General features: G+C 50.0%; 2 protein-coding genes and 1 non-coding gene across 9 annotated transcripts in view; 2 read left to right on the top strand and 1 right to left on the bottom strand.

Moving 5' to 3' along the window:
- The window catches only part of LRSAM1 (leucine rich repeat and sterile alpha motif containing 1), a 33,933-nt gene extending 13,780 nt beyond the window's left edge, over positions 1–20,153 (bottom strand). For 3 of the 7 annotated variants that reach the window (XM_019970881.2, XM_070799268.1, XM_070799269.1), the window contains exons 1-16: positions 20,026–20,153; positions 19,478–19,713; positions 17,782–17,885; positions 17,215–17,271; positions 16,684–16,728; positions 15,398–15,475; positions 14,261–14,329; positions 13,083–13,167; positions 11,965–12,086; positions 11,036–11,126; positions 8,309–8,439; positions 5,274–5,303; positions 4,864–4,986; positions 4,357–4,496; positions 3,242–3,286; positions 1,132–1,202 (exon numbers count right to left, since the gene is read on the bottom strand). In XM_019970881.2, the coding sequence (XP_019826440.2) occupies positions 1,132–1,202; positions 3,242–3,286; positions 4,357–4,496; positions 4,864–4,986; positions 5,274–5,303; positions 8,309–8,439; positions 11,036–11,126; positions 11,965–12,086; positions 13,083–13,167; positions 14,261–14,329; positions 15,398–15,475; positions 16,684–16,728; positions 17,215–17,271; positions 17,782–17,853 (1,159 nt within the window). In that variant the 5' untranslated portion in view covers positions 17,854–17,885; positions 19,478–19,713; positions 20,026–20,153. The other 4 variants (XM_019970883.2, XM_070799270.1, XM_070799272.1 and 1 more) reach the window with 4 other exon arrangements.
- An 11-nt stretch (positions 20,154–20,164) lies between these two features.
- RPL12 (ribosomal protein L12) lies at positions 20,165–24,327 on the top strand. The gene is made up of 7 exons (XM_019970887.2): positions 20,165–20,298; positions 20,837–20,910; positions 22,521–22,619; positions 22,931–23,012; positions 23,588–23,674; positions 24,014–24,126; positions 24,285–24,327. The coding sequence occupies exons 1-7, from the start codon at positions 20,262–20,264 to the stop codon at positions 24,288–24,290; spliced, it is 498 nt and encodes a 165-aa protein (XP_019826446.1). The 5' UTR covers positions 20,165–20,261; the 3' UTR covers positions 24,291–24,327.
- LOC139185997 (small nucleolar RNA SNORA65) lies at positions 23,375–23,503 on the top strand. The gene has a single exon (XR_011569574.1). It is a non-coding gene; the product is annotated as a small nucleolar RNA SNORA65 (small nucleolar RNA).
- Positions 24,328–25,449: the final 1,122 nt, after the last annotated feature.

The raw sequence follows: 25,449 nt of genomic DNA, 5'->3' as shown, positions 1-25,449 counted from the left end.
GCCACAAGGGAAGCCCGTGGATGACCAAAGTTTTAAGATAATCCTCCGTTTCATTGCATCCAAAGTCTTCTTGTGATTATCAAATGGTACTTCTACAAATATCCCTGCTCAGACATCTTTGGGCACATCTCACTATTTGATCATTTCCTAGAATAACTCTTAGAAGTGCACAGGTTTAAGGTCATGAATAATATACACACGAGTTACCCTTTCTGCCCTCCAGAAAGATCCAGCCAATTCATACTCCCTCTGGCAGCACATGGGACAGCCTGACACCACATGCCCTCCACCACTCTAGGTTACTGCCTTTTCATTACTTTTGTTGACCTTTTTCAGTTATAAAAACAATACAGGCTTTTTTTTTTTTTTAAGCTAACTAATAGGGAAGTTGGAAAAGGTGAAAACAAAAGCCCCCTAACACTAAGCCTATTTCCAATCAGCTATTTGATAAACATCCATCTGGCAATACAAACACAATGCTTCTCTATAACTGGTGGACGACAGTGACCTTCAAATTGGGAAATTAACAATATGACACCTCACAGGGCAGGAGTGGGATGAGACGGTGTACGGGACGTGCCGGTCCACCGCCGGGCACGTGATGAACCTGGGCTGAGAGTGCACAGACATCCCATCTTATCGCTCAGGCTCTGAAGAACGGCGTGGCACCCACTGCCCTCGCTTGTGTGGACAGTGAAGCACCCTGGGACCCCTCGGGGAGCAGCAGGAAGGCGAGCTCCTAGGACCACGAGAGGGGCCGCCGCAGCTCTCAAGGCGAGCAGCCCTGACAGCCATCGTTTATGAAATGCTCGCTCTGCGCCAACACGATCTTATCGGACCCTCGTAATGACCTGACGAGGCAGATTATTACCTTCTTCCCCATTTTACAGATATGAAAACTGAGGCTCGGGAAAGTCAGGGATCAGTAATGTCCCTTAGGTCATATGGCTATGTGCCTGAGCTAGGATTTTTTAATCCAAGTCTAACCTGACCCCTGAGCCCATGCTCCACGACAGGATTTGACGGACCGTCTTGAGGGGCAACTCCCCAGCGCCCCCTAAATGTGACCAACAGGGGGATGGGATGGCTGTCCCCTCTGCTTCCAGGACCCCGCCCTACCCCAGGACTCACAGGCAATCTCGCGGCGCCGCAGGTTCTCCGTCTCCTCCTGCGTTATGGACATCAACTGTTCCATTCTTATTCTAGAAAGGAAGCGATCCACGTGCTGAGCAAATATAACATTTCCAATAGGAAATCTCACCAGATGACCACCACCTCCTTCAAGAAGTCCTCCCTTATGTACCAAGCTGGATGCGCCCTCTGATATGCCCATGGCATTATGCACCTCCCCTAGGGCCCTGTTAACTTTTACAGTTAAGAGCTTGTGGCATAAAAAGATGAACATTCCGTTAGAAAAACAGGCCAAGGATGCAAACAGCCAATTCACTGATACTTAAATAAGTGACCTTAAAAAAAAAAAAGTAACACATGGAAAGATTCTTAATACCATTAGTGACGAAAAAAGTAAAACTTTCTTTTCACGTGTTGGGTTGGTTGAGCTTAAGAAAACTAGATAACCGCTGGCAATGGCAATGAAGGTGGAGAAATAGGTACTTCATATACTGCTGAGGACGTCAACAGTCAAATGTGCTTTGGAAGGCAGTCTGGCAATACCCAGCTAAGTGTTCCTCCAACACCTCCTTCTAAAACGTTCACCCAAGTGCCTAAGGGTATATCTAGAAGACATTTACTGTCATATTGTTTGTAGTTAGAAAACACTGGCAGCCACTTGAATGTTCAGAGGGCTAATTACGATAAATTACGATATAATTATAAAGCTATAGTTATTACAGATAATGAGGTTTCTGGCATGGAAATACGTCAGTGAAGTGAAAATAATAAAAGTAATTGCACGTGTGTGTGTATGTGTGCATGTTGCCTGTGTGTACACTATTCCCCACCTCCCCGCCACACACACCAAACTGGCACCGTGGTTGGGAGGCGGACAACCTTCTTTACATTTCTTGCAGGGTCTGACTTCATGAGAAGCAACACGAGTCACCTGAGCACTCAGCCCAGGCCACAGGCTGCTCAAGGGAAGACCAACCCTGCTGCATCCCTGGAGCCCAGGCCCAGCCCAGAGGGCACCGGCTCGGTGTGCTGAATAGTCGATGCCGCCAGCCACAGCTCAGCTCGGCCTTGACCACCCCCAGCTGCCACAGCCCCTGGCCGAAGCGGGCAGGTTGGTGGGGCCGCAACCCCACGCGAGCCCCCGTGCAGGAGGCCTGCCCAGGCAGCCAGGAGCCAGGAAGGCTGGGCCCATGGGAGGGGCTCCCCAAGCGCAGCAGCCAGGTCCGCACTGACACTCTGGGGTCCCTGAGGACCAGGAGGGACTCACACGAACACCCCAGCGAGTGGGGGGCGAGGCCACCCCACCTATCACCTTTTCTAATGACTCAAGTGGGCACCTTAACACAAAGGGAATGAAACAAAGTTCATCACCTCCAATTCCCACCACTCAGAGGTTCAGTGTAAACATTCGGGGTGGGTCCTTCTACTTTCTGAGCAGAGATACAAGTAGGTTGTCTTTAAGAAATGATACACTGTAGGTACCGCTTTTCCACCTAGCAATATAGTGCTTTCCTTAACCAGGAATATTCTTCTATAAGACGTTTAATGCTTACAGATTACTCCTCTGTACATAATTCATGTACACAAATTTTTTCTTTCCAGAAATTTCTTTTCTAACTATTTACACTAGAAATACAATTGGACATTAATATACATACATTCTTATTCATGTCTGAACTTTTCTCAGCATGGTATGTTTTAACCAACTTGAAGGCAGCGATTCTTTTTAATTCAAAACTCTGTAAGGGGGTGAATCTCCTCATGATAAAGTGAAAGTGTTAGTCGCCAGCTGGGCCGACTCTTTGTGACCCTATGGACTGTAGCCCCTCAGGCTCTTCTGCTCATGGGAGTCTCCAGGCAAGAATACTGAAGGAAGTTGCCAGTTCCTTCTCTAGGGGATCTTCCTGACCCAGGGATCGAACTTGTGGGTCTCCTGCATTGCAGGCAGATTCTTTACCATCTGGGCCACCAGGGAAGCCTGAATCTCCTCAAAACTCTAGGAAATCTTTCTGACATAGTCCTCAAGAATCACAAGACCTTCTCTCCCCAGGTCTGCTCACCCACAGGAAGGCAGGCAGTCATCGAGAATGTGCTAGAGCAAAACACTGACCTTTCGTTTTCCAGAGACTTCAGAATCTCGGAACTTTTCTTCTGCCTGTGAAGGAAACCATGAACAGCCGGCAGTCATTGTTGGGTCCGTTTCCAACAGAACTGCTGAGGGCGGCTTAGGAACTGGCCACTTAGGGCTGTGTTCTCAGGCCAATTCCTCAACCACTCCAAATCTCAGCTCCTCATCTGTGAAATGGGAAGAATAATTTTTTTAAAGCTTCATGGAGTATTGGTAAAGTGTGAACAAGAAAACAGACATAGAGTACTTCACATGTAAGAAGCAGCCAACAGAGGGCAGTTTCCTGGGTGCCCCCGGGGGTGGGCACGCTGCGCATGGCAGGCCAGCCGGCTCCCTCTGGCACTCAACCGCAGGCGAGGGAGGAGAAGGACTCGGAGGACAGTGGACAGAAGGCTGGAGCAGCAGGGGGTGTGGCAGAGCCTGTTTCTGGAATCTTTCCCCAAGAGACCCCCAGCTAAACTTTCTCAGGCTTCTTGAGACCTCTATTCAACCTGCTTTTTCCCATTGGAGCTTGATCCCTGTGGCTCTGGCCTTGGACAGGATCTATTAAGGCAAATCTCACTGTAAGGCGAATGGCTGACCTCAGAGTGACATGTGACTGGAAAGCCAAAATATTAGAGCAGGACGTGATTTTAACTTGTTAAACCCACTCACTTTACAGATGGGAAGCTTGGGAGGCAAAGATCCAATCAGTAGCAGCCCCAAGAGGCAAACCTGGTCATCCCTGGATCGGATTCTTTCAAGTGTGTTAGTTGCTCAGTCTTGTCCAACTTTTTGCAACCCATGGACTGTAGCCCATCAGGCTCCACTGACTATGGGATTCTCCAGGCAAGACTACTGGAGTAGATTACCATTTCCTCCTCCAGGGGATCTTCCCAACCCAGGGAACAAACCACGTCTCCCATGTCTCCTGCATTGCAGGTGGATTCTTTACCCGCTGAGTCATCAGGGAAACCAGACTCTCTTAAAGTCAGTGCCAAATGCAGCACCGAGACCTTGGGTAGAATCAGAGACGGTGAGGGAGAGATTGAGCCCCACGTGAGCATCATGTTAAGGGAGGTCTCTGGGTCTGGGGACCGGAGAGATGGGAGCCTGACCTCTGGTTCTCCTGCAGGAGCTTCTGGATCCGGTTGGAGATGTTCTGCTCTGTCTGCTTCAGCTGCTCCTGCAGCCGCCGACGCTCTGCATCCAGGAAGCGCTGGTGCTCGCTCAGGCCCTGCTCCAGACGGGACTGCTCCTGCGGCAGGACAAGCAGAGGTCTGGGGTCTGCTGGGACCCTTTCAGGTACCGCAGAGCAGCCAGGGGCCCAGGCCTGAGACGAGGAGACCAGGTTTCCTCTGTCTTGCCAGCTCTGTGTTGACTTTGGACCAAGTCCTCCCCTTGCTAGGCTTCAGAGTGTCCACGCACGGGAAGAGCCTGGACTAGGTGATCTGTATGGATGACTCCTCCCCAGCCCTGTGTCCTGGAGGGTGGGCCTAAGAGAGGTCACCCCACTGCCTTCCCACATCAGAGGGACCGGAGTCAGGAGTCAGGAGTCAGCCTGAGTCAGGAGGCCCCTGGCAGAGGAAGCAGACAGGCCTGACCCCACTTAGCCGCTCACGAACCTCCTTGACCGTCTGAAGGATCTCATCTTTCTGGCTGTTGCTCTGCTGGAGGAGCTGGGCATGCTCTCGCTGCCCGAGCTCCAGGCGCCGTTCGAACTCAAGTTTCTCCAGCATCTTCTGTTCCTGCAAGAACGGAGACCCTGGTGATGCTGGCACAGGCTCTGGGGGTTAGGACGTGAGAGCTGCAGGGGATGGGCTCAATCTCTCCGAGCCTCAATCTTCTCATCTGTAAAGTGGGGACATCCTCCCACCCACCAAGGCTGGGTGAGACCATGGGGAGGTGATATACGTGGGGGCAACTGTTACTTCACCCCCTGACTTAGAGGCTGGAAGAGCTCCTCTCCTCAAATGTAACAGTTGAGATGTTTAATGAGAAGAAAAGTGACAGAGGACAAAAGACATTCTCTTACCTTCCTCTTCTCATAGTCTGAGAACCTATTCTGGGAGGCAAAAAAAAAAAAAAAAATAGTGGTTAAGAGAAGGTGGGCAGCAGGGGTTCTCACTGGCCCAGAATTCCCAGGCAGCCTGACAGCCCTCAGATTTGCAGGTCCATCCAGAGGGACTGCCTTGGAGGGCTGGGTAGGGGGTGGGGGATGAAGGGGCTGGCTGTTTGATAAAGGGTTCTGGATGGTTCTGATGGACACCAGGGTTGAGAATCGCGGGGCTTGGCTTAAAGAGCTTCAAGTCTTAAGTTCTGGGGATGCAGCACAGAGAAGGCACGGGTGTTCCAAAAAAGAGACCAAGAAATGGGTGTCTGACCCCTTGTACGTCTGCACAGCACAGCAAGCTACCAGCTCCAGCCCCCAAGACAACTGCAAATGCACCAAGGTGTGTGTGCAAGTTCCTGCAGAATTGTTCAAAAGAGAGAAAACACTGGAAATAACTCCAATGCCCATCAGCATGCGATTGCTAAGCCACGGTTCATCCACACAGTGGATTATTACACAGCTGTCGAACGACGGGGCAAACGTGGGTGCAGCTACAGAAGGGTGTCTGCCAAATTTCACTGTCTGTACAGTGCGATTCCTCTCTTGTAAAAGCACCACCACCAAAACTCAACTCCCAGCTCTGGAGGGGCTGAGACAAAAGCCACGAAGGAGAGCCATTCATCAGTTCACGGCGACTGCCTCCAGGCGCTGGGACTGCAGGGTGGGAGGGGAGATGCTTACTCTGTATATTTCTGTATTGTTTAGATTTATAACAAGGAGCATGAATTACTTTTGTAGTCCAACATCAGCGCATGCATGCGCGCACACACACACTTTTTTTTAAAACCAGCCTTTCTATTTAGTTATTTGGTTCTGAGATCAGGATCAAGTGTTGGAGCTATAAAAGCAGCATTCTATAAAGAAATAAGATTTTCCCTATGCTAAGGTAGGAGTAAAATTTAAGCTTATCTTTAGTTATATAGATAATACCTGACTATATTCTCCTTGTAAAAAACTAAGCAAGGCATATAAAAGTATCCATTGACCACTCTCAGGCCTAATCCTTGTTCCCTCCCACCCTCCCTAGCCCTGCTCCCATGTAAATATCATTATCAGACCTAAGTCCATGCATCTACCTACCTACAGTTTGTGCCTTTAGAAAAAAGATATACGTTTGTATGTGTTTCCATATATAAACATATTTTTTAATGAAGGTATAATTTATATACTGTAAAATTTATCTTTTTAAAGAAGTGTACAGGTCTGAGTTTTGACAACTGCATACAGTCATGTGACCATCACCACAATCAGATGTGAAGCCTAGCTAGCTACAGTTGGTGCCCGCTCCCAGCCTCAATTTGTGGGCTCCCGTGGAGGAGCATACAGGTAGGGGGTGGGGCGCAGAGGTGGTTTCTGTCTGGCCTCACCGTCAGAGGCACTCTGGTTACTATGGACAACCCTTGCTGAGCTGCTTCCTGCAGCCCTGACCTACTCTAGGTCTCCCCCAGGGACCCAGGGGTCCACTCTCCTCAAGCTCCATCAAGCAGGGAGACAGGAAGCAAATCCTTTCTTAATTCTTCATGTAATTAGAGCTGTGGTTGTAATGGAGCAGGGCCCTGTGGGGCCTTCCCAGGACAGATCCCCTCCCCCTTCACAATGTCCTCCACCTGCCTCTTGTCTGTAGAGATTTTAGCCAAAGAAGTAACTTAAGAGAAATGAGAAAACACAGAAGCAAAATAGTCAAGCAAGACAAAATAATTGTTTAGCCATTAAACAAAGGCAAGAACCTTTAGTTCCTCCTCAAAGGCTACAGATAATGTTCTGAGTCGTATTACTCAGCTGTTTTGCAGATACTGAAACCCCCACCAGGTGGAAGAAATGAGCTACATGATGACCAGACTGCAGCCATGACATAAACTGCTCCATCTCACACAATTCCCAGAACTGGCCTCAAAGAAATGGGAACAAACCGACTCTGGAGTTACAGATAAACTGTACCCAAACGATCAGGATGGTGCTGATCAAGCAGCTGGACGACCAACTTCAGATGATGCTCCGCACACAGCCCCCTCCTCTGCCTCCACACCCCTGAAACCCCCCCTTTAAAAACCCTTTGCCCCCTGACCCACAGTGGGAAGTTGGTTCCTGGGGACGTGCATCCAGCTTCTCCACAGGATAACTAGCTTCCCCAGTAAAGCTATCCTTCCTTTCAGCCAACACTTGTCTTTCAGTGTTGGATTCTTGAGCCATGAGCAGCTGAACCCAAGTTCAGCAACACAGGTTCTCCCAGGAAATGCACAGGGTGCTCTGAGAACTTCCATAGATCTGACCTAGGCTGCTGTGTTGTGGAAAGCTTCTCAGAAAATGTGATGTTTCAGCTGGGAACTGAAGGATGAGACTGGAGCAAACGGGCGCAGAGAATCCAGTAGAGGGAACCCCCTATTCAAACACCCCAGACATTCAGGGACAGAGAGGAGTGGGATGAAGCTGGTGCTGGTGAGTTGGTGCAGTGAGGCCGCCTAGGAGGCCTTGTGAAAACTTCTACACGTATCTGCTTGGCTGAGTCACTCAGCTTCTGGGATCTCAGCTCCCAACCAGGGATGGAACCTGGGTCTTGGTACTGAAGGCCAGAAATCCTACCCACGAGGCCACCAAAGAAAGAATCCGCCTGCCAAAGCAGGAGACAAGGGTTTGATCCTTGGGTCAAGAAGATCGCTTGGAGAAGGAAATGGCAACCCACTCCAGTATTCTTGCCTGAAAAACCCCATGGGCAGAGGAGCCTGGTGGGCTACAGTCCACGGAGTTGTAAAGAGCTGGACATGACTTAGTGACCAAACAACAAGACCACCAGAGAACCCCCCGCGTGTCCGTTTGAAGGGAGGTAAATTCTAGTTTGATGGAGAAATCTGGGGGCCAAAGCTCTGAACGCCCCTGCGTGCGCAGAGCCCTTGCGCACACACCCTGACCCTCACCCTCCCCGCCGCCCAGCCCACAGGCCAGCAGGCGGTGCGCCTTACCTGCCACTCCTCCTCCTCCCTGCAGAGTCTGTCGGTGGGCCCGTCGGGGCTGTCCAGGGAGTTCTCAGCCCCATCCTGCTCCAGGACCGGCAGCAGGTACTGAGAAGGGGGGTAGTACTCCAGCCCCGACTCTGCGAGAGACGGACACAGGCTGACCAGGAGGGAAGGAGACCGCCTTGCAACCCAGAGCAGTCCACCGCTCCCCTGTGATGCTGGCTCTCCTGCACTGCTCATAGGCCTAACGCCCGGGCCGTAAATGTGGCAAGCACTCAATAAGCGTCAGCTGAGCGAATAAATCTTCCCGCCCCCTGCCTCTTTACCATCCACGTGAGAATGAGGAGATGAAAAATGCCTGAGCTTTGTAGAGAAGCCTGGGTTCAAGACCCAGCTCTATGCACAATTTCCTGGGTAGCTGCCTCCCATACATTTGAAAGGATTCATACACTTTCCCCATTTGGCCTTATTCTTGCTGATTTATAAGTGCTCTTTACATATGATAGTTAATAACCTTGGGTCTATAACATATGTTGCAGCTATCTTCTTCCAGGTGGTAGCTTATTTTTTAACTTTTTTATTTTGTTGTGTGTGCATGCTCTGGAGAAGGCAATGGCACCCCACTCCAGTACTCTTGCCTGGAAAATCCCATGGATGGAGGAGCCTGGTGGGCTGCAGTCCATGGGGTCTCGAAGAGTCGGACATGACTGGGTGACTTCCTTTTCACTTTCATGCATTGGAGAAGGAAATGGCAACCCACTCCAGTGTTCTTGCCTTGAGAATCCCAGGGATGGGGGAGCCTGGTGGACTGTGGTCTATGGGTCGCACAGGGTCGGACACGACTGAAATGACTTAGCAGTGCATGCTCAGTCATGTCCGACTCTTTGCAATGCCATGGACTGAGGCCTGCCAGACTCCTCTGTCCATGGAATTTTCCCAGGCAAGAATACTGGAGGGGGTTGCCATTTACTACTCTGGGAGATCTTCTCAAGCCAAGGATCAAACCAGGGTCTCTTGCATCTCCTGCATTGGCAGGCAGATTCTTTACCATTAGCACCACCTAGGGAGCCTGTCTTTTTAACTCTGATGATAGTATCCTTTTGAGGTAAAGGTTAGATGTTAATGTAGTCAATGTCATCCTTTTTCCCCTACCAAAGGATATAAATAGGCAATTCACAAGAAATACTAAAAGTGGACAGTAAACATGTGAAAAAGTATTCTAATATTCAAGGAAATGACATTAAAATAATAATGTCATTCAGTCACTAAGTCGTGTCCAACTCTTTGTCACCCCATGGACTACAGCACACCAGGCTTCCCTGTCCTTCACCATTTCCCGGAGCTTGCTCAAACTCATGTCCACTGAGTCAGTGATGCCATCCATCTGTCTCATCCTCTGTCACCCTCCTCCTCTTGTTTACCCATCAGGTTCAGGTCAGCTCAGTTCAATCGCTCAGTCGTGTCCAACTCTTTGCGACCCCATGGACTGCAGCATGTCAAGATTTCCTGTCCATCACCAACTCCTGGAGCTTGTTCAAACTCACATCCATTGAGTCAGTGATGCCATCCAACCATCTCATCCTCTGTCATCCCCTTCTCCTCCCGCCTTCAATCTTTCCCAGCATCAGGGTCTTTTCCAATGAGTCAGTTCTTCACATGAGGTGGCCAAAGTATTGGAGCTTCAGCTTCAGCATCAGTCCTTCCAGTGAATATTCAGGACTGATTTCCTTTAGGAGGGACTGGTTGGATCTCCTTGCAGTCCAAGGGACTCTGAAGAGTCTTCTCCAACACCACAATTCAAAAGCATCAGTTCTTCAGTGCTCAGCTTTCTTTATAGTCCAACTCTCACATCCATACATGACCACTGGAAAAACCATAGCTATGACTAGATGGACCTTTGTTGGCAAAGTAATGTCTTTTCTTTTTAATAATCCATCAGGTTAGAAGACTTTTAAAGATCTCAACCAATTGTTAGCGAGGCTGTGGGGAAGAAGAGTCCTCAGATGCTCCTCATGGAACTTAAACCGATGGAGCCTCTTCAGAGGCAATACAGAGCGCCTGTCCCTGTCCACCTACCAACCCTGCTTCCCTCCAGGGGATGCTCCCAACATGCCAGAGAAGTGTAGGTTAAAGCGTTTGTTCCAGGGGCAAATGGGAAATAACTCTCAGTGGTTCCACTGGGAATACTCTACAGCAGTTTACAACAGACAGAGCCACACGTCATGGGACAGGAAAGGCCTGGGACCTATTCTTAAGTGAAAAAGGTAGAGCATAGAATTGCCTGGTGCAACATCTTCTGTGGGTTTTTTAAAATGTTTTTAAGACAGCAAAACCAAAAATTTTACAGACACATTTATACATTTATACCTGCTGTGCTGTGCTGTGCTTATTGCTCAGTTGTGTCTGAGTCTTTGTGACCCCATGGACTGTAGCCCGCCAGGCTCCTTTGTCCATGGGGTTCTCCAGGCAAGAATACTGGAGTGGGTTGCCATGCCCTCCTCCAGGGGATCTTCCCAACCTAGGGATCCAACCCAGGGCTCCCACATTGCAGGCGGATTCTTTACCATCTGAGCCATCATACTTCCTCACGTGACAATCATCTTCCCTGCTCCTCCTGCCAGATCTGCAGAGCTCTGGGCAGGCAGGGACCCTCAGCTGCCTCATTGGCACAGAGCAGCCCAGGGGCCATGGTTTGTGCTCGCTCAGCGAAGGAGGTGGGCTGCCTGGCTTTACCTTTGCAGAGGAACTGCTGAATGGCCTCAGTGCCAGCACCGCACACCTCCTGCGGGGGGTAGACCATGGACAACGCGTCGAGGCTCAGGGTCTGCAGACACAAGGAGACCCCTCTATATCTGTCGTTCACTTCACTGCTCAACACAATCAAGACATAAGATCTTTAAAGAGGTAATCAAGTTCAAAACAAAGTCACCAGTCTGGGCCCTAGTCCAGCATGAACTGGTGTCCTTAAAAGATGAGGCAATCAGGACTCAGACCCATTCCAAGGCAGGAGGATGGGAGGACACAGGGAGAAGACGGCCGTCCAGAAGCCAAGGAGAGAGAGGCCTGAGAAGAACCAACCCCACCAAGACCTTGATCTTAAGGCCCCAGCCTGAGGCGCTTCGTTAGGACACCCCCAGGAGACAACACAGTGCCCCAGGTGACCGCCTTGCTCTCCGCCCCCAGCTCTGACAATCACGGTTTCTGCAGCTCTGAGCTGAGGCTGCTCCCTCCCTGCCAGCGCCCTCCAGACACAGCGCGTTCCAACCACATTGGCTCCCCTGCTCCTCCCTGAACACGTCCTGGGCTTTCCCATCTCCTGCCTTTTCCCGAACTGTTCCTCCACCTGGAATGCTCCCATGAGCCCTGTCGACTTCTCCAAAGCTTTCTCCTCTTTCAAGATCTGGCTCAAACGCCATGTCTTTCACAGTGTTAATGAACCCATCAGGATTCAGCATGAGCTTTTCACTCTACTAGGAATATGCTTTGCTGCCTCCATTATGACAGCAAGTCACCTAATTACAGTCATTCACACTGTTCTCTCTGTGAGCCCCTGAGATCTCCTTGACCCCTGTATCCTGTGACCAGGGCAGGCCTCCAGGAATGTGGGAGGGGAGCGGCGGGCAGGCCAGGCAGGCCCCCAGGCGAGAGCATGGCCCACCTACCTCCAGGGTTCGGACATGTGCCAGCATCCGGGGCAGCCTCTGAATCTCGTTCTCACTGATGTCCAGAGTGCGCAGGCTCCGAAGCTCCCCCAGCGTGTCCGGCAGCTCCTTCAGCCTGTTGTCTGGAGGGGTCCCAGTGGCACAGCTCAGCACCCCACGGCCCCTTCACCAGCTTCTGGCCTGACACCCGCCAGGACTGGGCGGAGGTGGGTGCCTCCCTCTGAGCCTGGGGTATACCTCTGCTCCATGAGGAAGAGCGGTGGAGTTTCAATGACCCAGGTTCAAGTCCCTGCTCCACCACTTATGAGCTGAGTGACTTTGGAAAACTGATTTGACCTCCCTGGACCAGTTTCCGCATCAGTAAAATGGAGGTGCCCACACTATTTGGCCTTATAGGAATACTGAGGGATTCAAAGAGATGATGCATGTGAAAAGGTGCTCGGCACAGGGCCTATCACATGAGGTACCTATCACAGTAAGTGATCAGTAAATTGGGTGCTATTATGTTCATCATTAATTATATGTTACAAATGGGTAAATTATGGCATCCTGTGCAGAAAGAACTGGAGGAAAAGAAGAAAGAAGAGAGCTGGGGGTACAGGGAGGCACGTGTTAGAATTTCAGCTCAGTCACTACCGCACTGGCTGGTCTTGAGCAAGTCATGGCTCTCTGAGCCTCATTTTCCTCATCTGTAAATTGGGGATAAGACCTCCTTCCTCTCTCACACACTTGTGGCACCCCCGAGTGTGGAAGCGCTCCTCACTGGGTGGGAAGGGATACTCAGAATAGCTCTCACCCATTCAGTCCACACTCTCATCATGCATCGCCCATGGCTCTAAACACGAATGACAGAGTCTTGGGGGCCTTGCTGTCAATGCTGTCTGCTCTCCTCCCTGTAAGGCCCCGACAGGGAGGAGCTGCAGGAACCCTCCAGACGCCCTGTCTCTGGTTACCATGGAGATACACCGACCACAAAGGAGGTCCAACAGTTTGAGTGACACGTGGGGGCTGGCTGCTCTTGTGCTCAATGGGTCCCAGGACAAGCACCCTGGGGACTCTAGCCGGGTCAGCTCAGAGCAGACCCAGGGTCACGTGGACAGGGCTTCCTGGCCCCCTACCTTTCACATTGAGGGTCTGGAGCTGGATCAGGTTCCCAATGGAACGTGGGAGATAGGTCAGTTGATTCCTTTCCATGTTCAAGACCTAAGAGAGAGGGAGAATGCCATGAGAAGGCACACACACAGACAATAACGCCTCCCCCTCTTCTGGCCAGCCATCATCCGGGCACCACACCCACATCTTTATCTCCTGACAGCCCTGTGAGGAAGACACCAGTTGTCACGATCCCATCTGAGAGATGAGAAAGCTGAGGCTCGGAGTGGTGAGGTCCTGTGTCCAAAAGGCAATGCTAGACTTTGAACCCGGTTCTTGCTGAGGCTGTACCATTTATACTGACCACAAACACCTGATAATAAGGGGATCCAGGTGAGGGGGCACGTAATGAAGCCTTGTTACCCTGGAGTGAACAGAAGGAAGCTGAGCTGCATACAGGCAGTGGGACCTGCCTGAGGCTGCGGGGCCAGCAGCTGGTGGAGCGGGGATTGAATCCTGGGCTGATGGGTGGCACCGTGAGGTGAGCAAGGCTGCCAGGATGACACATAAAGTAACCATTAAAAATAAACTGATACGATGGGAAGGCACACACGTTAAAAATAACGTGGCAGATGAACATTCGATGAACCAAAGGATGGCTGTAAGTTATTCTTATCAGGTATCCAAAAGTTACAGAACTGTGAATGCACCAATTATACAAAAATTCATGTGTAAAAATGGACGGTCTGTCCTTCTCGGTGAACTGGGGATGATGCTGATATGTGTTCAAAGAGGGGCTGTGAGCAATTGGTTGACGATGCAAGTGAAATGCTTAGCTTGGTGCTGGCATGCAGTGGGCGCTCGATAAATGCAGGGGCTGCCACTGACAAGAAGCGGAAGTGAGACACTGAGCCAGAGAGCTGAATTCATCACTTGGAAATGGTGGACTCGCTGGGTGCTCTTTTTCTGTAAAGTTGTGGAAGCTAATGATGCAATCCCAACGCACATGCCAAAAATTCGGTGGAGAGATGCCCACAGCCCAGACTGCAAGGCTGACGCCACCCCTGGGCATCTCAGTAGTAAAGGTGGAGAAGCCAGGGGCACCTAAGCCCTGGCTGGAGCATGACCAGAACATTCTGGGTCTGTGCGGCTGCAGTTTCTTACTTAGGGGGTCAGAGGTGGGTTGTGTCTCCTGCAGCCGTACCTGCAGGGCCGTCAGCTGCCCTATGTCATCGGGAAGGGCTGTCAGCTGGTTATCATGAAGATCCAGAACCTGCAGAAGGGAAACAAGTGGAACACCCGAAGTCCCTGACTGAGAAAGCCCCCGTGATTTCAGGCTCCAGGGAGACAGGGTGTGGTAGGGGCGCCTCCGTGCCTCTGGTGTTCAAACCAAGAGTACCAACCCCTTCCTCCCCAACTAAAGGACCACTCCATCTTTTTTTTTTTTTTAAGTATTATACCATTTAATTCTTATTTATCCAGTATGCGTACATATTCATGTTGAAAATTCCTCATAGTCTAGATATATATTTGCATAGTAAAAGACTACCAAATATGCAATAAAATATTGATAGCAGTTCTCAATCAAAATCAATCTCAATCAATATCAAAATATTGATAGAGTGTGAAATTATGTTTTTCCTTATGCTTAACTGTATTTGCTAATATTTTAACAGTGAAAATGAGCAAAATGGAGTAGGATATATATACATAATATATATATATGAAATACAAATATACATGAATATGAAAGCTTTTTAATGTTATCTTTCTTCTGCTTATAAAAATAAAGCATGTTGGACCAGAACAATAAAGAGAAGTAAGAACTACCCCTAGTCCCTACACACCAGCATTAGCAATAAAAATCACTTTGATGCCTCCATTGCCAGTCTCTACACTGCCACGTGCATAGCCTCGGTCACAGCTCAAGTTTATGGGGAACAGCCCGGGGGTCCTGCCTCCCGTCCACTGTGACCACGTCCCAGCCTCTGTCCTGGGGGAGCTGTTGGGAGAGAGTCACTCAGCTCACCGCGCCTCCACACACTGGCCACACGGTGCCTGGCGTGCCTCCTCTTGCTTCTTGTCTGGGCCCATCGGTCTCCCTGTTCTCTGCCAATTCGCTTGCTATGAGTTTATGGTTTGCCTTTCCACCTAGCGGGTAAGCTCCCTGAGGGCAGGGCTTGCAGCTGGTTCTCTCTGCAACCTCACCGCACACAAGCCCAGACCATGCTGATCATGCCCAGAGTCCCGATGACGTGAGGCACATCTGGCATAAACTCTGACAGCCGAGACGTGACTGGAGGGGCGTGCTGGCTGCCCCCTGGGAGCAGGGCCCCGGTACCTTGATGGTGGCGAGACTCAGGAGGCTGCAGGATTTAGGGAGCAGGGAGGTGAGCACATTTGTGTGGACGATCAACACCTGCGTGGGAAAGAGTTTCGGCATGTTAGGCTGAAGGAGAGCTGCAGGGAGGGGGGCTGGAGGCGGGGCAGCTGGCACACACTGGACACCAGCAGTCAGCCCGGCCCAGTGCTCTCTCCTGTGGACATCACAAGCGACGTTTCCAAACACGGGAAAACCAGATGACCTTAAACTCTGGAATCTCAAGACTGAAAGGGACCTCAGAGGTCTAATTCTTCCTTCCATCCTGAGAAGGGATCCCCTTGCAGCTGTCCCGACCTTAACGTCCCTCAGCTTCAGCAGCATCTTGTGGAAAATGTTGTTGATGTTGTCTAGTCTCTCAGTCGTGTCTGACTCTTTGTGACCCCATGGATTGTAGCCCACTAGGCTCTTCTGTCCACAGGATTCTCCAGGAAAAAATATTGGAGTGGGTTGCCATTTCCTTCTCCAGGGGACCTTCTTGACCCAGGGATCGAACTCTGCATCAGCAGGTGGATTCTCTAGCACTGAGCTACCAGGGAAGCCCCTTGTGGAAAACAGAGAATGATAAACTCCTGCCTCTGAGGGCTGCTAACAAGCTAACAGACAGTAAGCACTCAGCCCAGGGCTGGGACATGGTCAGACGCTCAATCAGAGTCACATGCTACTATTTTTGTTAGGCGTTGACACCTGCATGGATACTTCCAATGTCAAGCCACTCCTGTTGGCATAGAACACATTTTACCTACCTGCTCTTAGACACTTCATTTAGAATACTGTTACCTACCTGCATTCAAGGCTGCAATGCCTTTCTGAAAAATCATTCATTCCACTCTTAACCTTCCCTAATTGACCAAAATGAAATGAGTGTGATTTTTACTATTAATAACAATGTGGTTATTCAGTGTCCACTATGTGGCAGGCACTCTACTCAGGCCATTTACATCTTTATCTCTACCTCCCTGTCACTCATTTAATTCTCATAATAGCTCTGCGAGTGGAGAACGACGGATGTCTTCCTTTCACAGATGGAGAAACTGAGATGTAAGAGTGTAAGGAAGTTGCCCAATTCAGGAGGGGCCCAGCCAGAGCTGCCTGATGCCAGGGCCTGCTCCCCTGTGAGGACACCTGCTGCAGGTGGAAAGTGTGCCATTCAAAGAGAAGAGGGATGTCTACGCCAGGATCCCCGCCTGATTTCAAACAAGCAAACATGCCATGAATAATTTTCTGAAAACGTAGATCCGTCTCACCTTCTTCTGCAGAACTTTACATGTTGCAAAAGCCCCAAATGGAATCTAAAATAAGATAAAGAAGAATCAGTGCCTCCCCTCCTGCCAGTGTTTAACCTGTTGAGTGGCAGGAAGAAGGGACAGGAAGTAAGTAAGTCTAAGCCCTGGGAAGGCTGGGAGGAAGCCGCACCGGGTGGTCACCCCCTCCAATCAGCTGTCGGGTGACTTTCCCAACTACCCACCCCATCCCCATCATGAACTCCGAGGGGCAAAAGACAGATTTCTGATGTCCTACAGAGAATCCCAGGCTCTCCCAAGGCCTCAGGAATCTGTGGGTGCATTTTCTGGACTCTGTGACTCTTGAAGACCATGCTGAGGCCAAAAGATCATCTCAGTTTTCTTTCACAAGAACAAAAGCTAAGGAAACATCTCTTGACTAGAGCTTCTGCCTCTTAAAAGTCTCAGTCCACATCTATCGTTTCCCAGGGACAGCAGAGCCAGAAAGAGAGCAGATCAAACTTCACAAGCAGAACACCAACCACCCCACTTTACCTCGGAGAGTTCACATTTAGAGATGTCAAGAATGTCATCTGCTCCAGCTTCTTTTGCCTAGGGATAAAAAGAATTAAAAAAAAGCCGGTGGGGGGCAGTTTCCAGGACTTTACTGGTAGTCCAGTGGTTAAGACTCCGCACTCCCAATTCAGGGGGCCGGGGTTCAATCCCTGGTCAGGGAACCAAACCCCACATGCCACAACTAAAAGAGCCAGCGTGCCGCAGCTGAGACACAGTGCAGGCAAATAAATAAATAGTTTAAAAAAGAAGAAGAAAGAAAAAGAAAAGGGTTCGAGCAAAACATCCTTCCAGGGTGCACAAATCAGGCAAAGAAACATAGGATTAATGGCTTCAAAGAATCGCAGACACCCTCCTGGTTCAGCTAGTCCATTCTGAAGGTGCACCAACGATCCTGGCTTTAACTGGGCTTGAGGTTCAGCAGGGAATAGTGTGAACAAGTCACACCAAGTGTGGTCAGTCTGCAGAGGGGAAGTGCAGCATGGAGCCCTGCTGCCTGGGGCGGAGGTGGAGATGGGCATAGACTGGGAGGAAACCCATTTCCCTCACCAGACACATCTGGTACTCCAGGCGTTTCCGAGCCTCATCGCTGGGTTTCCGCTTCCGGAAGAAGAGTGGCATCCTTCCTTTTTTCTAGAGCGATCTTCACCACACTAGGGCGGAGGAGAGGGGTGAGGGCCTGGGGCATCTGTCACCGCCCCCCAACACCCTGGACAGGGCACAGTAACAAGAGCACAGAGCTCATCTGCTGGATTATATGCTCCTTGAGGGCAGGGCCATGTCCATCTTGACCATCCGTGCCCCGAGCCTGGCACAGTAGGTGCTCAATACCATTTGTTCTTTGTTGACTAAACAAGCAGCAGCAGGATGTAGAAAAGCACAACAGCAAGCCAGGTGACCTGGCTTTGAGCCCACATTTGCCCCTAACCCACTGTGAGCCCCTGACATACCCATTCCCGTTCAGGGCCCCCATCTCTCCTCCAGGTTAGACAAAGGGGTTGATCTGGAGACATTTCCTCAGGTCCTCTTCAAGGAGGCTCTTTGAGGACTCTGAGAGCCTTGGCTAATGAATCACTTCTAACCCCTGAAACACTATCAGAGTGGCATCAGCAAACCACCAGATGCTGCATGGCTTTAGCCACCTCTGTCCTTGATCCTGGGGAACTCAACTACATTGTAACCAAAGAGGTTTCTGAATTATCAATACATAAAAATTCAAAAGCAATTCTCAGGTAATTTGCCACTCTCCCAGTTATTATGATCCCATTTGATTCTCACCAAAGCCCTCTTTATAGTAACAAAAGTGATGCTCATCAAGTTCAGCTATCTGGTTATACAGCTGGACTGTAGTCCAAACCAGTCTGGAACCTCTGCTCTTTCAAGTCCTGATTCCACGGAGTTTGCCCAACTCCTTGGTGCTTCAGTAACTTAGCACACACTGAGTACACACGGTCCTGAGCTCACTGCCTGCCCGGTATCAGAAAATGTCAGCACTTGATATGGAACATCAGTGGGTCAGGATGCACTCATACACAGAAGCTTATGGCTAACAGCATGGACTCTGGGATGATTTTGTTTGTTTAACTGTTTTTGAATCCCAGCTCGGCCACCCACCAGCCATGTCTGCTTGGTTTACCTCTCTGAGCCTCAGTTTCCTCATCTGTAAAGTGTGAGTAATATAATGTTCCCAACACCTGGTTCTATTTGGAGCCAGTGATTTCCATATTTGTAAAGCCCATAACACAGTACCTGGCACAGTGGTAATCACATACCACCACACATCTAACAAACATTTATTCAGGGCCTAGGACAGTAGAAAGAGCCAGGCAGAAAGGGACCCGGGTGGAGATGCAGTTGAAGAAGACATATACCTCCTCCTCAGGGGAGTGGCAGAGATCACAGGTCTCTGCCAACAGAGGCGTGGGCTGTCTGGGGATCTGGCCTAGCCTGCAGGGCTGGCTCAGGCCCCTCTTGTCGCCCCACCTGTCTGCAGGGATGGGGAATAATTTAAAACCAGCCCTCCCCCATCTCTCCTTAATGACCAGCTCTTATCCTTCTGCTCTCCAATGACTAACCTTCCTTCACTTCCTCCCCAATGGCCACCTCTCTTCCATCCCTCCTAGAAGACCAGCTCTTCCCTATCTGCTCCCTGATGTCCATTTCTCATCCATCCCCTCCCTGACGTCCAGCCTACATGGGAAGAGCCACACCCGTCCTCCCCAGCCTGGAGTGGGCAGTGCCCAACCTTGCTGTGCAGATAAATAGGTCCCTGATGGTTGTTCCCTCGGGTGGACCTGAAGGCAGGCCGATCACTCGCAGGGCTTGGTCATGAACGTGGGGTGGCAGGCCACTGGGCACTGCACATCCCCTGCTGAGCAGAGTCTGGTCTCCTCCAAACGAAGGAACTGGGGATCGAAATTCAGAATCTCAGAAAGTCATGCAGACCAGGATGACGAAGTCTGAGACCGAAGACCGCAGAATCTTAAAAGAGTTAAGAGTTGGACCGGATTTAGACTCTTAACAAAACTGTTCTAATAGCTAAAATGCATACATCACGAAGGAATTAGAAGGTGGTCCGAGATCGCTGTGGCCGAGAGGTCTCGGAATGCGATGCGGACCCTTAGGAGAGGGGCGGGGCTCTGGGATTGGGTGACTGGGACTATGGGGTGACCCTCAGGATAAGGGAGAATGGGGAACAGCGGGGCCTAGGATCTCGGGAGCAGTCCTCTGTTGTCTGCCTTCTCAGGGACAACTGCCCCGAACCCCTCTTCAGACCCCCTAGCCACAGCTCACCGCAGTGCCGGGTTCTCCAGCCGCTCAGGTGCCTGCCCACAAGCAATATGGCAGCAAGGGCGTCGGTGGAAGGTTGGGCGGAGACGGCAGTTCTCGCGACAGTCGCGCTTTTGGGTCTATATCCGGCGCAAAAGTCCCACCTTCCGGTCTTTCGGCTTTCGGCTCGGGGGAGGCAGAGGTGCAACTTTCTTCGGTCGTCCCGAATCCGGGTTCATCCGACACCAGCCGCCTCCACCATGCCGCCTAAGTTCGACCCCAACGAGATAAAAGTCGGTGCGTGCTTTAGATGTGGCCGGGGCTTCGGGATGCGGCATCCCTCCCCGTATTCCGTCCGGCCCGCGGCCCCCGCCGCTATGGCCTTTCCCACGTCGGGCCTCAAGGCCGCTGCCTCCTAGGGGCCTGCCCTCTGGTGCTGCGTTCAGGGCGGTGTGCGGTCGTGGTCGAGTCTCTTGTTCTTTCTGGGCCTCGGCTTCCCCACGTATAGATGGGGAGGGAGGACCGGACGACCTGTGGCGGCTTCGCAGCCCGCACGCCTTAGGGTAAGGTTTGTCTCCGGGCGCTTCTCCCTAAACTGGGTTGGCCGGCGGCGGGGCTGCCCCCAAACCGATGTGGTGTGGGCTTCGGCAGCGGTGGCCGAACCCAAGGCCGCCGTCCCACGTGGTGCTTGGAGCGGTTCTCGCCTTGGCGGGAGGGGTGTCGTGCCTTGCTTCCCGCTGAGGCTCTTGGCATTTTTCCGCCAAGAGGACTGCGGAGGGAGAGCTGTGATTTGGGAGCCCCTTCTGCGGAGGCACTAATTCTTTCTTTCTTCCAGTGTACCTGAGGTGCACCGGTGGGGAAGTCGGTGCCACGTCTGCCCTGGCCCCCAAGATCGGCCCTCTGGGTCTGGTAAGTCAAATTCGGGGGTTAGGGTTAGGGTTGCCTCTGAGGTGCCGTTGACAGGGACAGATTGCCATCCCTTACTAGGCCTCCAAGCCACTGAACTGGCACCAGCTGCCGCAGAAAGGTTGTATATAAAGGTGGAATCTGATACTTTGAACCTGTAGTTTTCCAGTGTGTCTTAGTTGCTGCTCTGTGAGGGTACATGAGGGATGGGATAGAGGAGGTTTTTGAAGTCAAGAGTGATAACTTGGTCTGTTTCTTAGGGAAATAGGCATATGGCTGCTGGAGGATTGAATGGGGTATGAAATGAAGACCTTTGTGAACGTTACAGTGAAGTGAAGTCGCTCAGTTGTGTCCAACTCTCTGTGACCCCATGGACTGTAGCCTACCAGGCTTCTCTGTTCATGGAACTTTCCAGGCAAGAATACTGGAGTGGGTTGCCATTTCTTTCTCCAGAGGATCTTCCCGACCCAGGGATTGAACCCGGGTCTCCCGCATTGTGTGCAGCCGCTTTACAGTTGCTAGTATTAATTCTGCTTTCAATCTACTGATTCATACTCTTGGCTTTACCTACTGTCCTGGAGAAGGAAATGGCAACCCACTCCAGTATTCTTGCCTGGAAAATCCCAGGTGAACTACAGTCTATGGGGTTGCAGAGAGTCGGACACGACTGAGTGACTAACACGTAGGGTTGGACTTAATTCGTCTCCTTTTTTCTTGAATATAATTAGGTCTTTATTTCTTGGGCAGTGGTCTTCTGTCAGAAAAGTTATCCCATCATGGTTTTGCTTAAGCAGTGGCCGCCTTGTCCCTTAGCTCAGCTAGCGCTCACTGGACACATCTCTAGTCAGTTGCTCAGTCATGTCCGACTTTGCGACCCCATGGACTGCAGTACACCAGGCCTCTCTGTCCATCACCAACTCCCGGAGCTTACTCAAACATGTCCATTGAGTCGGTGATGCCATCCACCCATCTCATCCTCTGTCATCCCCTTCTCCTCCTGCCTTCAGTCATTCCCAGAATCAGGGTCTTTTCAAATGAGTCAGTTCTTTGCATCAGGTGGCCAGAGGATTGGGGTTTCAGCTTCAGCATCAGTCCTTCCAATGAATATTCAGGACTGATTTCCTTTAGGATGGGCTGGTTGGATCTCCTTGCAATCCCAAGGGACTCTCAAGAGTCTTCTCCAACACCACAGTTCAAAAGCTTCAATTCTTCATTGCTTAACCTCCTTTATATAATTCTCCTCTTCAAGGAATTATAAAGTGCACATGCCCAGACCGCATCCTCATAGGTTGACTAGGATTGGTAAGACACCAGGAACATGGTATCTTTAAAGATCCCCTGGTGATCCAATGTAAAAGATACCACATAGATCTTTAGGAAAGGGTAGGTAAGGGACCTGGCCCCATTGTGGCCTTAAACCTCAAGGTTGCAGCCTTGGATAAACTAAACCTCATTTTTCCAGTTTAATTATGGTGATACCTTGATTAGGTAGGCACAGTTAAACGTGTTTCAGAAAGCCTTCTCGTGTGCCGCCAAGTGAGAGGGACTGGGTAGATTTTTCAGATCAGTTTTGGTTAGGGCACAGTGTGATTATATACCTTTTATTTCTATAGTCTCCAAAAAAGGTCGGTGATGACATCGCCAAGGCAACTGGTGATTGGAAGGGTCTGAGGATTACAGTGAAACTGACCATTCAGAACAGACAAGCCCAGGTACTTGGTTTGAGGGAAGGCAAAGGTGGGGATACCTGGGAGGCAGGTGCTAAAAGCAGTTTTATTTGTGGGGAGGGCTGTTTTAAGAGCATGGTTTAAATATTAACTCTTCTCACTTTTGAGACACTGAGCTAATCAGCATTTTCTGGGGTAGGGTAGGCTGTGTTTCTGGTTGTGAAAATTAGCTTGAATGTACATTTGGTAAACAGTGTCTGGCCTATGGTTCCTGAGAGCGAAAGTGCTTGTATTACTGGTTCTTTCTTGTTAGAGGGTGGCATAGGGCTTATTCACATGGAGAATCTCTTCTGCAGATTGAGGTGGTACCTTCTGCTTCTGCCCTGATCATCAAAGCCCTCAAGGAACCACCAAGGGACAGAAAGAAGCAGAAAAACAGTGAGTGGTTTTTCCCCCTGGTAATTTGTGGGTGGTGGTGTGTCCAATGTAAAAGACAGCTGTGCTTGCTCCCTTTAAGGAAACAGGGATGGCACAGGTGTTCGATGTTAAGCTGTTACAGAGCCAGGCACTGCCACCAAGTGCCCTGTGGCTCTCCCCAGTTACTGGCGTGGAACAGATCCCCTCAGAATTTACAGGAGGGAACTGTCAAACAGGGTGAAGAAACAGATAACCAATAATTGGGGAAGGGCAGCTTCCTAGCTGGATGACATATGGACAGCTTTAACCAACCTGTCACTTTTTTCTCTTCAAAACAGTCCCTACCATGTAAGGTTAGCAAAACTTGATTTTGTGTCTAGCCACCCGCCACTGCACCTGACCAGTTTTCTGTTGGCTGGTGCAATCCAGTGGTGAGCTAAAAATAACCCCAGCTTAGGAAACAGGGTTGTTCTTCATGTGGATGACTCTGTGCCGAAAGCATGGGAACAGGCTAGAAATGGATGAGGGAAGATGGACTGTGGTCTGCCCTGGCCTCAGGTGGTAACAAAGCTTTTGGTCTTTTTTCTTTTCTGCAGTTAAGCACAGTGGAAACATTACTTTTGATGAGATCGTCAACATTGCCCGGCAGATGCGGCATCGGTCTCTAGCTAGAGAACTTTCTGGTAAGAGCAGAACAGTTTGGGGCCACTTTAGTTGTAACTTGAGATGTATTCGTTTGGTGGCTTTTTCCCAATTAGAAGGGGATTTTTTTACTCTGTAAGACCTAGAATTGGAGTGTCTTTTGGTTTGAGTCTGGGTATCATGGGATCTGTGGCCAGTTTTGCACTTGGAGTTTTTAAATAATACTGAGTGCTGAGTTTTGGATTAGGGGAGCAGTAATAATTATTCCTGTAATCCATAAAATAGTTATTCCTTGTTCTCTCCTCACCTTTATCCCCTCTGTTATCTGAGAATAGCGAGGGACTGACTTCCCCTCTGATTCCACCTTTTCTTAATGACAGGAACCATTAAAGAGATCCTGGGGACCGCCCAGTCTGTGGGCTGCAATGTTGATGGCCGCCACCCTCATGACATCATTGATGATATCAACAGTGGCGCAGTGGAGTGCCCCGCTGTAAGTTACTTCTGCACTGATATGGTTAAAATTAAGGTGAAGACTGGGGGTGGAGCTAATGTATCCTTTGAGATACTGTAGAAAGTTCTAGAAATGCTCAATAGTGGGGATAAAGTTTTTTGTCCTGTTATTGAGAGGTTTCTTTTTTTTCCCCACAGAGTTAAGAACTGCAAAGGAAAATAAAGGACCATTTGACAACCAGTGGACTTTCTGATGTAGCTTCTTCTTGGGGGGGAGCCTAGCCTTTGTGGTCACTGGGGCCAACGTGACAGATGAAGCAGCAGCCTGTTGATAACAGAATTCTGTCCTCAAGAAAATACTGTTGGGCAGAAAGAAAACTTGGGAGTTGAACATAACAGAAAATATGTGTAGAAGGAGCTCTTCCCAAACCAGTTTACTCAGTTGGTGGGTTGCAGGCCCAAGGCTTTGCTGTCCATCCCAGCACACAGCTGGGGCTCAGAATTACTGATGGGACAACCAAAGAACCTGATGTTTATGATCCTTGATTGGTCTCAAGTTGATGTAAAAGTTTAAGTCTACTAATGTAGTTAGCAGTTCCTGGTTTAAACCCTCAGGGTTTACTTTAAACTAGTAACAGACTTTTTCCTCAAGCCTCTCCTTTGTCTTTCCCTTAGTTCTCTTTGATTTTCTATCTAGAGCTCCTCACTTGATTTGATATGCAACAAATGAACATCAAACACTAAGTTCTGAGACAAAAGTTTGAAATAGCAACCTGGAAGGGGCTTCTTTCTGGGTACTTAACTAAAAGGGGTTAGGAATGGCAGCCCTACGATCTTCATTTCTGTTTGCTTTCCTCTCCCATTTTTGTGTTTTGTGTGTGCACTCAGATGCTTTGCAGCCCCATGTACTATATGTGGCCTGCCAGGCTCCTCTGTCCATAGGATTTCCCCATATAAGAATACTGGAGTGGGTTGCCATTTCCTTCCCCAGGGGATCTTCCTGACCCAGGGTTTGAAGCTGGGTCTCCCGCATTGCAGGCAGATACTTAACTGTCTGAGCCACCAGGGAAGCTTAGGTTTCCAAGCAGTTGTGGAAAACTTCCTTTACTGGAAAGGACTGAGATCTCTCAAGTGAGGAAAGGTTCCAAGACATGGGGCAAAGTTACCAAGGAATCAAAGCTGGAGGCCTTGGGTGATAACCATCTTAGTAGACCACTAAGGAATCAAGCATCCCTATCAAGAACACCAGGGAAGCCATTTATAGCAGCTAGGATCTACACTGCTGGCACAAAGGAGAAAGAAGCAGGCCAACAGGCTCAAGAGCTTGATCCAAGATAACTGGGCTGTCAGGAAGACGGGAAAA

The sequence above is a fragment of the Bos indicus genome, chromosome 11 (assembly GCF_029378745.1).
Source record: "Bos indicus isolate NIAB-ARS_2022 breed Sahiwal x Tharparkar chromosome 11, NIAB-ARS_B.indTharparkar_mat_pri_1.0, whole genome shotgun sequence".
NCBI classification, from domain to species: domain Eukaryota; kingdom Metazoa; phylum Chordata; class Mammalia; order Artiodactyla; family Bovidae; genus Bos; species Bos indicus.
The sequence above is the reverse complement of the archived record's forward strand: the minus strand, read 5'-3'. Positions and strand labels throughout refer to the sequence as shown.